The sequence below is a fragment of the Scardinius erythrophthalmus genome (assembly GCF_964197995.2).
Source record: "Scardinius erythrophthalmus genome assembly, chromosome: 17".
Classification (NCBI taxonomy): Eukaryota; Metazoa; Chordata; class Actinopteri; order Cypriniformes; family Leuciscidae; genus Scardinius; species Scardinius erythrophthalmus.
Genome location: NC_138237.1, coordinates 22201698 through 22217306, shown reverse-complemented (window position 1 = coordinate 22217306; position 15609 = coordinate 22201698). Strand labels below are relative to the sequence as shown.

The 15609-nt window shown below is 35.6% G+C and overlaps 2 protein-coding genes across 2 annotated transcripts; both read right to left on the bottom strand.

Moving 5' to 3' along the window:
• Positions 1-485: 485 nt before the first annotated feature.
• On the bottom strand, positions 486-4594 carry hbegfb (heparin-binding EGF-like growth factor b). Its single transcript, XM_081390253.1, has 6 exons — positions 4337-4594; positions 3755-3973; positions 3058-3247; positions 2378-2533; positions 2194-2282; positions 486-1377 (listed from the first exon to the last, which is right to left on the bottom strand). Exons 1-5 carry the CDS (start codon positions 4377-4379, stop codon positions 2213-2215), a joined length of 678 nt encoding a protein of 225 aa, XP_081246379.1. The 5' UTR covers positions 4380-4594; the 3' UTR covers positions 486-1377; positions 2194-2212.
• Positions 4595-5144: 550 nt separating this feature from the next.
• Positions 5145-12157, bottom strand: hnrnph1l (heterogeneous nuclear ribonucleoprotein H1, like). The gene is made up of 11 exons (XM_081390961.1): positions 12027-12157; positions 11455-11562; positions 11214-11369; positions 10606-10749; positions 10037-10175; positions 6889-7070; positions 6680-6789; positions 6439-6574; positions 6267-6350; positions 5958-6056; positions 5145-5865 (listed from the first exon to the last, which is right to left on the bottom strand). The coding sequence occupies exons 2-11, from the start codon at positions 11537-11539 to the stop codon at positions 5777-5779; spliced, it is 1224 nt and encodes a 407-aa protein (XP_081247087.1). The 5' UTR covers positions 11540-11562; positions 12027-12157; the 3' UTR covers positions 5145-5776.
• Positions 12158-15609: the final 3452 nt, after the last annotated feature.

Sequence of the window (15609 nt, the reverse complement as noted above, 5' to 3'; positions counted from 1 at the left end):
AGGAATAACAGTGCACGAGTCTTTTCATATTTAATGTTTATGTGTAATGCTGTTACAAAGGGCAAAGTCACATATGCTTACAATACATATTGCCTTTTCTACTTTTACAGCCTAGTTTGCACTACTTCTAGAATGTTTCACCTCAGTGCAACATTGCTAGAGAAAATATTTGTAATTATCAACATGTTTTTTTTGTCTTGTAAAGTCATGTATGTTCACACTGCTTCTTCTGCCGTGTGGGATTTAAACTACAGTAAACCAACTTTAGGCTATGGACTTGAGCATATTAAACAAAATGAGTATATCAGATGTATACATAACATTTCTTTACTCACCCTGGTGACCCCTCAATAATATAACCTTTCAACATGTACATAACCAACATATCCCATTCCCTACTCAATATATATATATATTGCACAAGTTTACAAATATGCTGCCAGACCTGCATCTTTCCCAGTTTCCAATATAAACACTAAAAACATGATCACAGAGTCACAATGTGACAATAATTGTTTATTAAAGTCAAACAACAGTAATATCATTGATGGAAAATGTTTGGTTATCATTGCTTGAAATTAGTCAATTAAATTGTGTTATTTTGTTACACATAGTACTTCAAAAAATGCTTTGATTAAAATTCTCAATTTTATTTCACTTAATTTAAGCTACACTTTCTCAGTAATACAGATACAAGACCTACAGAGCTCTGCCTCTGACAATCCTCCATTTTTTGAGCTCTGTAAATCAGTTTTTCACAGTTTAGCAGTAATATTATTGAAACCTTATTGGAGGGTCTTCCATATATGATTGTAAAGTCTGTGATGCAACTTCAGACCTATTAGAACATTATTTGATTGTATCTGTCGATAATAAATATCCATACAATAAAAACACATTTACAAAACTTACATCGCATTCAGTACACAAAATCGTTACGTATCAAAATAAATACTAATATATTATAAATAAATAATTACAAATGCTTTGTGGCGTTTCTGACAGTACTATAGATTCAGAATGATGGGATAAACCAGAAACACCTATTTTAAAAATAAATAAATAAGCAACGAATAAAAAAGCAACTTGATTGATGTTGCAAATGCAATACATTCATCCGGTTAAGTCCTCTCTGTATGTTCTCCAGGTGGAAGAACATTGTTCTGTACAAGGAAGCAGTGTTCAAAACGTCCTTCATGCCAATGTAGACAGCCACCATAATTGCATGACATCAGGTATGTAGGATCCATTTGAAAGGAGAGAAAGAATTTTTGAAAAGTAATGATAACCACTGCAAAAATGTAGAAATGATGCCCCTGCTCCTCAGCCATAATGCCATCTATCCATGGGTCACGTGTTGTTTTGACTTTCTTCATCCTGTAAAACAACAATCAATATTATTAAATTATTATTATTATTATTATTATTATATATATATATGAAGAGTTCAGATGCAAAAGCCTCTAAGTGCCATCTGAAATTTTCTTCTAGAATGATCATTTTTATCAAGCTCATATATTTAAATTCAGTAATTTCACTTCAATGACAATTCATAGGTAATTTCCATTGCCATTGAAGTGAAATTACTGAACTTAAATATACGAGCTTGATAAAAATTATCATTCTAGAAGAAAATTTCAGATGGCACTTAGAGGCTTTTGCATCTGAACTATATATATATATATATATATATATATATATATATATATATATATATATATATATATAAATAAAAGTGCTGTCCAATCGATTAATCGCATCTAACATAAAAGTTTTTGTTTACATAATGTATTTTGTGTATATACATTATCATATTTATTATGTGAGGTCATTATGTGTGTGTGTGTGTGTGTGTGTGTGTGTGTATATACGTACACACTAACAAAAAAGTTTGTGTTTATATATGTGTTACATATCTATATATATATATATATATATATATATATATATATATATATATATATATATGTGTGTGTGTGTGTGTGTGTTTGTGTGTGTGTGTATATATATATATATATATATACACACACACACACTTGTATATAATATATAAATATAATAATATAAATACACACATATTATTACATAAACACAAACTTTTATGTTAGATGCAATTAACTGATTTGCCAGCACTAATATATATATATTTAACAAATAATAGACAAATTTGAGCATTCATTGAGAACTATTTACCTTTCCTTCCTCATCACTACTATATTGACATTGCCTCAAGTTTGACCTTTTCTTCACTTTCTACATCAGCGTCGTCTTTTTTGTGGTACCTGTAAGAACAGAATGCTGAATATCTTAGGAAGTTTGTAAAACATTAACAGTTTAATGATTGAGAATAATACAAAGCTGATTCATGGTGACATACCTTAGTGCCAGCAGAATAGCAATGATTGCGAGACACATGAGGGACAGAACCACTGCTACGACAGCTAGAGCTGTGGTCCTGCTGTAACGCTGTTCCACCTTAGATGATGGTAGGGTGAATAAATGACATCTCTCCCCTGAGAAACCTGCATCACATCTGGAAGAAAGACCAGTCAAAAGTTCAAAATCAGTGCAACTGGAGAGAGATCAGTTCATTTAGATTCAGTTCCTATTCTATAAAAGCAATAATTATGTTGTCTATTATTGTTCTACTTAATTTTGTGCTATTCTGATCTACTGTTGAAACTGCATCTTGTATAATTGCTGATATTGTTGGTTTCTTATGATTAACTGCATGTCTTTTAATCGTTCCTCATTTGTAAGGTGCTTTGGATAAAAGTGTCTGCTGAATAAATAAATGTAAATGTCAAGCCTTTGCTAAACAACTATTTTACATTTGCGCATTTGGCAGACGCTTTTATTCAAAGCGACGGTACACATTTTACATTCTTATCTGTTCTTGCTTTCCCTGGGAATTAAACCCATGACATTGGCGTTGTAAGCGCCAACGCTCTACTGTTTGAGCTACAGGAAAGCCAACTATCAGGTGGAACGACAAAAATGTATTTATTTTTATCAACAAAAGGTGGAAAAAGAACAAACGCACTGCTTGAAACTCACACACAAGAATGAATGTTCAACTCCTTCAGATGCTGACACACTCCATGAATGCAGAAATCTTTGTAATCCCCGAGGCAGGGGTTCTTCTTTCTCCCCTTGCCTTTTCCTCTGCCCCTCCTTTTTCCTTTTCTTGTCTTCTTCTCAGTTGTGGGCATCACCGACGGATGTTTGGGTTTGGTGGAAAATGCCACTGTTGAGCAAGAAAGGACAGTGATGATCTAATATCTAATTACAGGTCTTACACACTCATTGAATAAAAATGTTAATTGCATTTCCTGCAGAAGTACACAACTTAGTTTTCTTTTATAATATGATTTTTTAATACAATTTAACAGAAGTGCCCATACTGTCATTCCAAAATCTGCCTTTTTATTTATTTATTTTGTTGAGTACTTGTTGTGTAAAATGGTGTTTATTGAAATTCATAAGATATTGGTATCAGCTTTGGGCATTAAAAACATATTAGTTGACCAAAAATGTGTGAAAAAATAAGTGAATTTTGACATCACAACATTAGTGCTGGCAAATCGATTAATCGTGATTAGTCGCATCTAACATAAAAGTTTGTGTTAAATATCATATATGTATATATGTATGAACACAAACTTTTAAGTTATATGCGATTTATCGCGATTGGTCAATTTGACAGCAATAACTTTAAAAAAAAACTACATTCAGTAAAAAGAAGCAACTCTACCTTTTGGCATGTTAAGTTCTCCATCATAATCTCCAGAGAGATAATCATCCTCATAATTTTCATAATATTCATCATCACGATACACATTTGTCTCACTGTGGACCTGGTGGCCTGATGTGTTTGTTTTCTCTAGAGTGTGAAAGAGGTTGACCACTGTTGTTCTGGGTTTGCCACTCTCATACCTGTCCACAGAGGCGCCACTGCACACCTTGAGTAACACTGGAACAGAACAAGACACTTTTTATATATCTAAAACACATATTTTGTGTATCTTAGTAGATACAGTAAATATGTAAAAGATAAACACAATGGCAATAAAGCTGGTGGTGATTAGATACAGTGTATAATGTAAAATGTTAAATAAATTGCGAATAAATAGGGAACAAAACCAGTAATGTGTCCAACGTGGTTAGAATAACACTGAAGCAAGAAATCATTATTTTAAAAGTAAAAAAAAAAAAAAAAAAGCACTCGTAGGCCTACTCCTATAAGAACCCCATACCAAGTGCCACATTTTGGGCAGGTCCGCGTGAAAGTTATAACAGCATATTTTATTAAAAAGCCATTGTTTTAAACACTCACCGAGACTATAGGAGAGAGCAATCAAAATCCGCAACTTATCCATATTCCTTTTAAGTACAATCCGAGATATTGGAAGATCAGAAGTTGGTCTCACTGAACCTCCGTGCCTCCAGCACCGACCGCGACCTGCACGCAAATGCGCGTGCTGGGGACTGTGTCAAAAGGCTCGTGCTGCGAGCTGGAATCAAGAGCGCGCGCCGTTGGTTATATAGACCTACGACGACACACACATTTCCTATTTATGAATCACTGTGCAGCCACACCTAATCAATCACCAGCATAAAAAGCCAACGCTTATGTTGAGGTAGATTGATTCATAATTTGTCAAGTCGTTAATTTGAGGGGATAAGTAGCGTCACTTATGTTTTATTGTCCAGTTGTTAATAATAAATCCATTTTTATATGGTAACTAGTTGCTAGGTGAAGATGGTTGACCTAAAATCATGTTCCAAAAACCATATTAAACTTAAACTGGTATGACCAACTCGTTGCTGGTCCACAGGTTTGGAACTGCTATAAATTTCCCAGGGAACCAATATAGGCCAATATTTGTAAAATATATGGTCAAGACGCTTCAAAATGTTATACAGTTTTCTATCTGTGCGCCAATGATTTGTTTTTAGAAAAATATTTAGAGTTAAAAAAAGGTCTAAATTCACTGACTACTTTTAAACACATGCATTTGCGTTTTTTTTTTTTTCATGTTCATGATTAAGTTTGTTAAATTAATTAACCTCAGTGGGATCATATGAGTGGGATCACTGGCACCACCTTGTGCTCAAAAATAATCGGACAAAATGCAAACATAAATCTTATTATAGATTCAAACACTTTTATAGTCATGAGGTGCCTAAAAAAAAAAATTCTAAAATCTACTAATTTGATTGGTCTTTAAAATATAGTTTATTGTTGGACCTTTACTTTAAGACAAAATAATGTGCATGAAGCAGGGAATACATTTGTGAATGTTTATTTACCATACATATGAGAAGTCAAAGACAGACCAATAGATGCAATTGCGACATCTACAATAATGAAAATTAAAATATTCGTGTTGTGAAGTAGCCAGACAAGAAAAGAAAAACATTTTCCAGTTTTAAAAAAATCAATTTCAACAAAGTTCTTTCCGCATTATAAAAAGTGAAGTTGCAGCACCTCATGCCATGCGAGGCTGGTGTTCTACAGTCTCTGAAGTGAACCATATGTATGGAGGATATTTACAAGCATTACTGGACAGTCGCCACGGCTTGAGATCAACGGCTGACCCTTCAACTCAGGAATTGCAGGAAATATAATACGGATTCCAACGTTGAGGTTCAGAGTGCAGGTGGGCAAGGAGTGAATCTGATTCTTCCCATAGTCGTCATCACAAAGAACAAAAAACAGACGGCCTCAGCAGAATCGAGACAAACCGACACTAAAATATTCTTTTAGGTGCATCTACATGCCCCAGCCTCCTCCCATGCCATTCATGCCGACTGAGCCACGGCTGCCGCCATAATAACTGTTGTTCATTCCACCCTGGCTATCTGTTGAGGTACAGGAATACACATGTGAGAACCAGGTAAGTGTGCAAAATTAGAAAATATACATTAAATGATAGTACAAAGTTAAAACGCACTGTAGTCATTGTAGCCTCCCATGCTAGACTGGTTGCTGTACCCTCCAGTGTAGCCTCCACTCATCTGCTGCCCTCCATGCCCATAAGAAGACTGGTTTCCTAGAAAGAACAAATATTACACTGTTATAATATTATAATACAAATGTTATACATAAGCACTAGTTAAGTCTCAACCTCATGTCAGCTATAGAGAATATGTCAGAAACAGAGAATAAGACATGACTGTTGCATGGTGTTCTATTATGATATTAATATCACAGCAAGTTACCCTTTATATAAAAAGCTAGAGTAGCTGAGCTAATAACTTACCCATTCCGCTCATCATCTGCCCTCCGTAGCTCCCATTACTGCCTCCTGCTGTTGAGTTTAAGAATAACTCAACATAACGGTGTTCTGAAAACAAAGAGATTAGAGATTTGAATATAAAATTCCCACATTTAACATCAATAACACAAAAACAAGTCAGAATACACTAACTTACGCATGTTTGCTTTGTCCTTTGACATTGCAGCTACTGCATCTTCATGTGTCGCAAATTCCACATCAGCCTCACCGGTTACTCGCCCATCTGGACCAACCTCAATGTGCACACGCACCGGGTTCAGAGGAGAGAAAAACTGCACAGAAAAAGTGTATTTAACACCCAATTATTATACATTTACAAATGAAATGTAATGTTCATATAAGTCATAAAGATCAAGCAATTCAAAGTGGCAACTTACATTGTAGATGTCAGGTTCTGTTGCCCTGTAAGGGAGTCCCCTCATATGAACACAATGCCCTGTGGTACTCTGAAAGTTACCACCATCACCATAACGCCCATCTGACACTCCTATTTAAAAATAAATAAATAATAATAATAAAAATACACTAAGCAAGTACGTGCTAAAGCACAAAAACGTGGCACATCTTCTAAAGAAGCTGGTCTCACCTCCACCGTATCCGCCACGTCGCACCCGGTCAAAGGATCCCCCGCGACTCATGCCATTGTAGCCCCGGCCTCCTCCGCTGGGTCGGTCGTAAGGCCCAGGTCTCTGCATGCCCATGCCTTTACGCGGGGGCTCGTAATGTGTCCGCACTTCAGCTCGGCTGCTCTTAAAGATCTCAATATACCTACAAACATACAGATGAGCACTAAGGTGCAATGCATGAACTCATCACAAAACACTCCTGTTCAGGAGTTAAATGGATTGCAAAAAACAAACAAACAAACAAGTGGACCTTCACCTGCTCAACATGTATAATATCCATGCATTTGAGAGCTCAATAAGTTTTCCATGATACCATCCATTTCACAGAATTGTCTCAACTTCTAGATTTATAAAAGAACATTGGGCCCTTATTTTACATACATTTTTAAATATTCCCAGTGCTGGGTAGTAACAGTTTATGTTATCAGATTAAAATAAATACTTGATTAGAAGATTACTTAATATTTACAAAATGGCAGTCTAAAAGAAAGATTTTCACTGTCTAAATCTGCAGATTTGACTAAAATCTTCCAGTTTTATGGTATTGCATAGGTCAGAGGCCACATAGCATCATTTTATTTTTAAATATTTATCTTTTTTATGTTTTATTTTGACATTTTATGGTTTAATTTTTACCTTTTCCTCAACTTACAAACCATCTGCAGTTCCTTCACAAACTCCAGTTTGGAAAACACTTACGTAATGTTTAATGCACTTTAAGTTGTTGGTAAATTTTAAACAGTTTTTGAAAATTTATATCACTATGGTACAGGATAATCCTATTCAAATCAATGTAATATAAATATGGAAGCAATTTTTTATTTTTATTTTTTTTTACAGTTAGAGACATTTCATATTACAATTCCAAGCTTAAAGGGTTAGTTCACCCAAAAATGAAAATTCTGTCAGTAATTAATTACTCACCCTCATGTTGTTCCAACCCCGTAAAACCTTCGTTCATCTTCGGAATACAAATTAAGATATTTTTGATTAAATCTGAGTGCTGGATCACTTCTCCATAGACTTCTAAGGGACTGAAACTTGCTGGCCCAGAAAAGTTATTAAAGAGATCATTAATATAGTCCAAGTGACCACAGTGGCTTAATCTTAAGTTTATAAAGCGACGAGAATACTTTTTGCGCGCTAAAAACAAACAAAAATAGCGAATTTATTCCACTATTCATTTCCTTCTCTCTGGGCCTCGAGTGAGTTAACGTGGTGTTTTTGCGCAGCGCGTCAAACACATGACCAGCGTCGGCCAATAGTGAGCCTACGTGGTGACGTGCAACACTGACGCGCTACGCAAAAACACTACATTAACTCTCGAGGTCCAGAGAGAAGGAAATGAATATTGGAATAAAGTCGTTATTTTTGTTTGTTTTTAGCGCGCAAAAAGTATTCTCGTCGCTTGATAAACTTAAGATTGAGCCACTAGAGTAACTTGGACTATATTAATGATCTCTTTAATAACTTTTCTGGGCCAGCAAGTTTCAGTCCCTTAGAAGTCTATGGAGGAGTGAGACAGCGCTCAGATTTAATCAAAAATATCTTTATTTGTGTTCCGAAGATGAACAAAGGTTTTACGGGGTTGGAACAACATGAGGGTGAGTAATTACTGACTGAATTTTTATTTTTGGGTGAACTATCCCTTTAAGGCTGCACAATAAATATCACTTTAGCATCGATATCACGATGTGCGAATCGGGAAGTCTCACATTGCAGGATGTGCGTGATTCTCGGATTAACTGTAAAGATTAACCATCACAGAGTGAAAGCTTATCACTTGCACACGTTTTACATTATTATAGCACACATGCAAAATGATGTCAAAATGCTCATCTCTGAGAGTATCCTCATAAACAGTCACTTATGGCTTGCGTGAATGTAAATAATTGAGAAAGAAAAGGGATGCGTGTCAGTATATTGGATTGTGACAGCAGCCTAATATTCCTGCTGCTGTCGGTGTTGTTAATCAAACAACAAAATACAAAGAGAAAATCACTTATTGTAGCTTTAACAAATAATAATTATATTTAATTTACAGAGTGAAGACTATGAAGTGTTATTTTACATTTGATTATTCAATTTCTGTACCTGAAAACGGTTAAGACTTACCTGAAAAACAGAGAGCACTGCTTATTTAATTTGAATCTTTGTTCTATTATATTTATCTATGCTTGCAATTTGTTATTTTCACTCCCCTACAAAATCACCCAATCATTCTAGAATGATTCATTCTTTCCAAATAGAGGTTAAGTCATCTGGTGAAATTGTTTTCAAAATATATTGCAGAAAAACTTTTGTTTTCTTCCAATATTGTGCAGCCCCTTCCAAGTTTATATCTCACAATTCTGAGTTTATAATATGCAATTTTGACTTTTTATTTCTCGCAATTCTGAGTCTACATATAAACAGAATTGTGGGATATAAAAAAGATTGCAGTTAACTTTTTTTTTTTTAATTCTCTGGCAGAAGCAAGCTTCAGTAGTTGAGTTAGGTAAAAAAAAAAGTAATCTAAAAGTAATGAAAAAGTAGAACAACCTAAAATGTGTAATGTAACCGATCATGTTACTAACTGCAATTTTCATGTAATTTGAATTCAGTAATGGACTTCAATTTGTAAGTAATCTACCCAGCACTGACTATACTTATAATACTTTTCTGTATCCCAAAATTGCAGAATTCTAAGTATGAAACAACGTTAAATTTTGCTGTGCCGGTCATGCATTAAACTCTACCGCTTACTTCAGTATGACAGTAAATAGAGACCCATTACAGGATCCAGTCTAAAATGGTATTCAAACTGGCTGCTGCAAGGCACACGTTTGTGTGCTTGAGAATTAGAAGTGCACCATTGCTACACATTAAATATGCATTCAGCCTTTTTGAATCCAGACATTTTCTTTCAGCATTGAGGACTTCTCACAAATAAACACATAAGAAAACAAAACAGTAGGACTCCATCAAGGCCCTGCGAGCCCTCTGGTAAAGACGTTTGCATGTCCGTGTGGCGTGTGTAAGTTCATGTTGCATACCACTTTAAATGTTTACTGTAGTAAGTGTTTACCACATGAAAAACAGCTTAACCATCCAACCATCCATCCCCACCTGTGCCCTATTCTTTCCTTGTGTTTCTTTAGAGCCTTTTCAGCTATATCCTGTGAAGCAAACTGCACGAAGGCCTCCCCCGTACTCCTCCCCTGGAAGTCCACCGGCAATGTTATCCCATTTGGCACGATTTCCAACCCTTCAACCCAAGGACAGATAACCCCAACGGGGACATATTAAATAAATCCACATGCCCATTTACAAGTGTTGCTTTGTTCTTTTCTTGAATTAAAATAAAAAAAAACATAAAACAAAAAAGGCATATTGCAATGAATCCTACTGGGAGAGTTCCACCACTTGGGAACATGGCCTACAAGAAGGCAAGCGTTCCACTAACTTGGCTTAGACTTGATAAAGTGGCCATCCCAAGAGTTGGTAGCTAAAAAGGTAATATCCCTAATGTAGCAGAATAATTTGGAACAAAAATGCTGGATTAACTAACGAAATCAATGTACCAAATTATTCTAGCAACCATGGGAATGGTCAAATTCACCTCAGTGAGGACTACGCTAGGACATTACCTCTCCCGATGACTATGTGAAGGGCTGCAGGAAAGAGTTTGAATATACCTGAGAAAAACTGCACAATCTCTTCCTTGCTACATCCGAAAGGAAGGCCGCGCAATCTGACCAGTCCGTCTCCCTCCGTTTCTGGACAGTTCGGCCCAGTGTGCTTCATAACCCAGTCCATTTCCACATTGTTTGATTTGAATACTGAGAAAGAGAGCATAAAGAGGACAATTGAAAACTACCTTTCAAAAGTCTGGGGTCGGCTAGTTTTTTTTAAGAGGTCTCTCCAAGGCTGCATTTATTTGATCAACAAAATAGTAAGAGTAAATTTGTAAAATATTACTATTTAAAATAACTGTTTTTGATACATTTTAAATTATGATTTCTGTGATGGCAAAGCTGAATTTATCACCAGCTTTACTCCAGTCTTCAGTGTCACATGATCAACAAGAGACATTTTCATCACACAAAGTATCAGTCTGACACGTTTTTCCACCTCCTTTTGCTTGACAGGATATAATCGGCCCTGATCATCAGTTTTTTAAAGTAAAAAAATTAATTAATAATCGGCTAATCGGTTTCGGCTGTTACATTGGCGCATCCCTAGTACAGACCCAAACTTTTGAATGATAGCGTAAACAAAATTCTACAGACTCTGAATTTCATACCTTCCACATATCGATGCCCCATTGATTCTCTGTCTTTCTTGACTGCCATTTTCAGGTCTTCCTCTGACTCCAGCTCCACAAACGCTTCTCCACTCGGTCTGCCTTCTCTTGTGTATGTGAAATGAATGGCTGTTCCATTGCTGGCAATTTTGCAGCCTGAAAACAAAAGTTTGAACTTTGTTCACTTTTAAGCAATAATAAGGGTATTATGAGGATCAGTATGAAGACTCCACATTCTTACCTGAAAAAAACCGCGAAACTTCTTCTACAGAGCACGACCAAGGTAAACCTCGAACACGGACGACAAATCCTTCATCATCAGCCATGATAACAATGAATGTGTTTTAAGCTAGAGAAACACATAACGTTAGATTAGTAAACGTTCACTGCTCAAGCATTACTACTGAAGATGACCATTAGTTATAAAACACTCTAGTCGGTGACTGAAATGAAACAGAAACTTCAAGCACACGGACTATTTATATAGCCTTTATAATTGTGGTGTCCACGCCACTTCAAGCTTTAGTGGAAGCTGGCTCGGGAGCAGCTTTAAATGTTACATCATTTAAATTCCTGCCTGCTAGTGTTTACAATGGAAAAAAACAGAATCTACCGACTCTCTTGTGGAGGCGCATTAGGACAGATAAACGGCTAACGTTAGTAGCGAAACAAAGAGCGCATGTAGGCCTTCAAAGGCCGGCAGCTTCACATCAAACACTCCTTTAACGCAAACAGGAATTAAACCTGTAAAACAACGTTTAAACGCTGCGTTGCGAACTAGATTTTTCTGAAAAAGAATAATGGAACTGATACCTTGGTATAATTGATATTTTCTCTGCTCGGCGTGGTCACGTTTAAACGTTTCTCTGATTCTCATTCAACGCAGGTTCATTACAACTTCCGGTGAGTGTCCACACCCACTTCCGCATTCGGAACCAACGTGTTGCTTCTAGTTGCTAAACCCGGAATTTATTTAGCTTAAATATCATTGTTGTTTGGTTATTACTACGGCGTATATGTTTTTATACTTGTGGGCTAATAGTTTCACACTTTGCTACATAGGGCACCTAAAACAGGACATTTTTAAAGCAGTTTTAAGCCCGCAAGTTTTTTAAGCAAAGCAATAATAATGTTATGCAAAACTATGTGCAGCTAGTTTTATTATTTAAAAAAAACGTTTTTGTTATACATTATTATTAACCCTCTGGGCTTCTTCATAAATGTGTTACACTTCCGCTTCCTATCGTGCAAAAACGACCGAAGCCTTAAAATCCCTTAAAAGAAAAAAAATATATTTTTGCTCAATAATATTTTTTGATTTTTATTTAGAATTTTTAAAGGTTTTTATGATACTTTGCATTAATTATATAATTTGTATGCGCTATTTTTCCATTAGAATTAATATATATATTTTTATTTATTTTTTATTTAATTTGTTTTCAATAAATGCAACATTTCACATTAGAATGCAGTGTAGAGATAAAATATATATATATTTGAAGTGAGAAGAGCGCTGTCCAGTGGCGTTAAAAGATAATTTTTTAGTGCAATGCCATGTAACGCCAGTAGGCTGCCTATAGCTCCATAGAGAGGCTGTTTGATTCCAATTGATTTTTTTAGATATGATTTCTACACCTTTTATATATTTTTTATTTAGATATATATTTAGATATTCTAAAAGACTACTTTTTGATTTTTTTGTTGTTGATTTTTTTTAGATAAGTATCAGGTTTTGCATTATGATTACATTCAAACAATAACATTTGGTTAGAAAGGGAACACAATGCACAAAAGTTGCAGTCTTACCAGTTCATTTCTCTCTCTGTGTGTGTGTGTGTGTGTGTGTGTGTGTGTGTGTGTGTGTGTGTGTGTGTGTGTGTGTGTTGCATTTGAGCAAGAGTCTCTTTTGTATTTTTTTTTCTTTTGCATTTTCTTAATTTTGCTGTTGCAGTCTTACAAGTTCATTTATCTGTCTGTGTGTGTGTGTGTGTGTGTGTGTGTGTGTGTGTGTGTGTGTGTAAGGGTTGTTTAGAGTGTCACCCCTTCATTGCTGTACACTTTTTTTCTGCACAGTGGCTGATCTGTAGTTTGTACCACCAAAAGTTTCTCTGAGTTTTCCTATTTTTCGTATTTCCCATTCATTTCCTATGGTCGTTCATTTTTGAACGCAGGAAGCTAAGTGTGACTATTTTTTTTACGACCCTTTAACATATCTGAATCATCTACTTGAATTTTTTGTGTGTTCACATAGGTAATTATTACTTGTGATAAAAAACCCAGACAACTTCCGGCAAATTTAGATTTGCTCTACAAGTAGTCTGGCAAAGAGCCCATTCAAGCCCATTTCTAATCCTCGAAATCGCGGCACCAATCAGAAACGTTGGGGCGGGCTTTACACGACGACGATCGCTCTGATTGGTTTTAGGTCTATCCAATTGCGCCCAGAGGCATTTGAGCGACGTCCGTTGGTAAAGGCAACTTTTAAATGCATTATTATATTCAAATTGCAAACACACGAGGACAGTCTCCATGAAAGACCCACTGGCAGATGAACGTGCTACTACATTTCTCTCCGAAACAGTAGGAAATTAAATTAGATTTAATATTGGATTTTAACAGTGACAGATGATTGACAGGGCAGTTTACGTGACAGGATGCACACGACAGATCCGTCCGATAAAGATGACGAAGTAGTATGTATGTCCCAAAGCTTGCCTACTTTTTTGCTACACATTAAAAAGTAAATACCTTTTCTTCACAAAAAGAGTACATACTTTTATGGCGTAGCCTAGTAACTTGGGATGCAGCATATGGCTTTACATGATGACGATCGCTCTGGGGTGCGTTTCCCGAAAGCATCGTTGGCCAACTATGGTCGCAAGTTCCGTCGTTACCAATAGAGTTCAATTGACATTGCGATGAACTTGCGACCATAGTTGGCCAACGATGCTTTCGGGAAACGCACCCCTGATTGGTTTTAGAGCGACGTCCGTTCGTGACGCCCCTTTGGTAATGAGTTATTAATTAAGCTTTGCCAGACCATAACTCAGTTACTAGTACTGAGAATGGTCTGGTTTTAACCAGGCTAATAGGTAATAAAACAAAAGTCACGAAGTGTCATCCCTCTCCGATGAAGCAAAAAAAAAAAAAAATTCAAAACGTAAACGTTTTCGTGCATTTTTGCACGAAGAAGCCCAGAGGATTAAGCAAAAAAAGTCATTGTTTTTTATATTTAAAGAAACATTTGATGTAAATTATCATGTTAAACTGTATAATATCATCGGCCGCTTGTCTCGTGGGGTATTTATCTATTATGACCGTCAATGATTATGACACTAAAAATATGTCACTATAGTCATAGCGAAAACAGATATGCAGGAAAATGAAAACATTGGAGGATGCGGGCATCGATCCCGCTACCTCTCGCATGCTAAGCGAGCGCTCTACCATCTGAGCTAATCCCCCTCCGGCACCCATAGTTTCGGCGCTGCCAAAAAAAACACAAACACACCAGACACACATACGACATAAGTTTCACACACATCGCTTTCAAAATATATGATCAGTTTTTTTTTATACATTTTAGAAAAAATACAATTCGTGATTAATAAATAAATTACAAGGCAAACAAAAACAACAGATAGTACATTCTGAATAAATGTAACTTATCTGAATAAATACATTTCACTTCCTGTAAGGATCAGCCAGTCAAAATAAAAGCTATTTTTTTTTATTTTCGAAGGAGCCTCTAATGTGAATCCAGTCGTTAAGTCCTCATATTCATATTTTTGGTTGACAATACATTTGTTTTTCTTCGCGCTCTTTATAGTATAATGCCTCGGCATACCATAATGCAATGAAATGATCCAAAGTAACGTATTTGCTTGCACTGGTGTTGATTCCAATATAATTATTTCTTTTTTAATTCACAGCACATTGGACAAATTATATTATTCAGTGCCACACGAACAAGAGGTAGCCTATTACTAGTCACAATAACATTAACTGCCAGAGAAAAAAAGTCACATAAATTTAAGTGCTCTTAAAATATTACATGTTTTCCGTGCTTTTTTGTTTTGTTTTTGTTTTAGTTTGTTCGAAAGAGTTTATGTATAATTTCTAAAAATATAGGAACAGTGGTTTGGAAAGTGCCCACTTGTTTTTATGCATATGGTATTTTCTGAATAAAATAAATAATTGCATAATGAATTGTTCTTTACATTACAAAATCAAAATGTCATTACATGAGATAAGCACCAGGAAGCAACTTTTTTTTTTTTAGAAAGAAACTTTCATTCACAACTGAATTTACTAAGCAGGAAAAGAAAATAATTCAAAATTGCCAATTATTAGTATTATTATTATTAGTATTATATATTTAGTTATTGTAAACTGC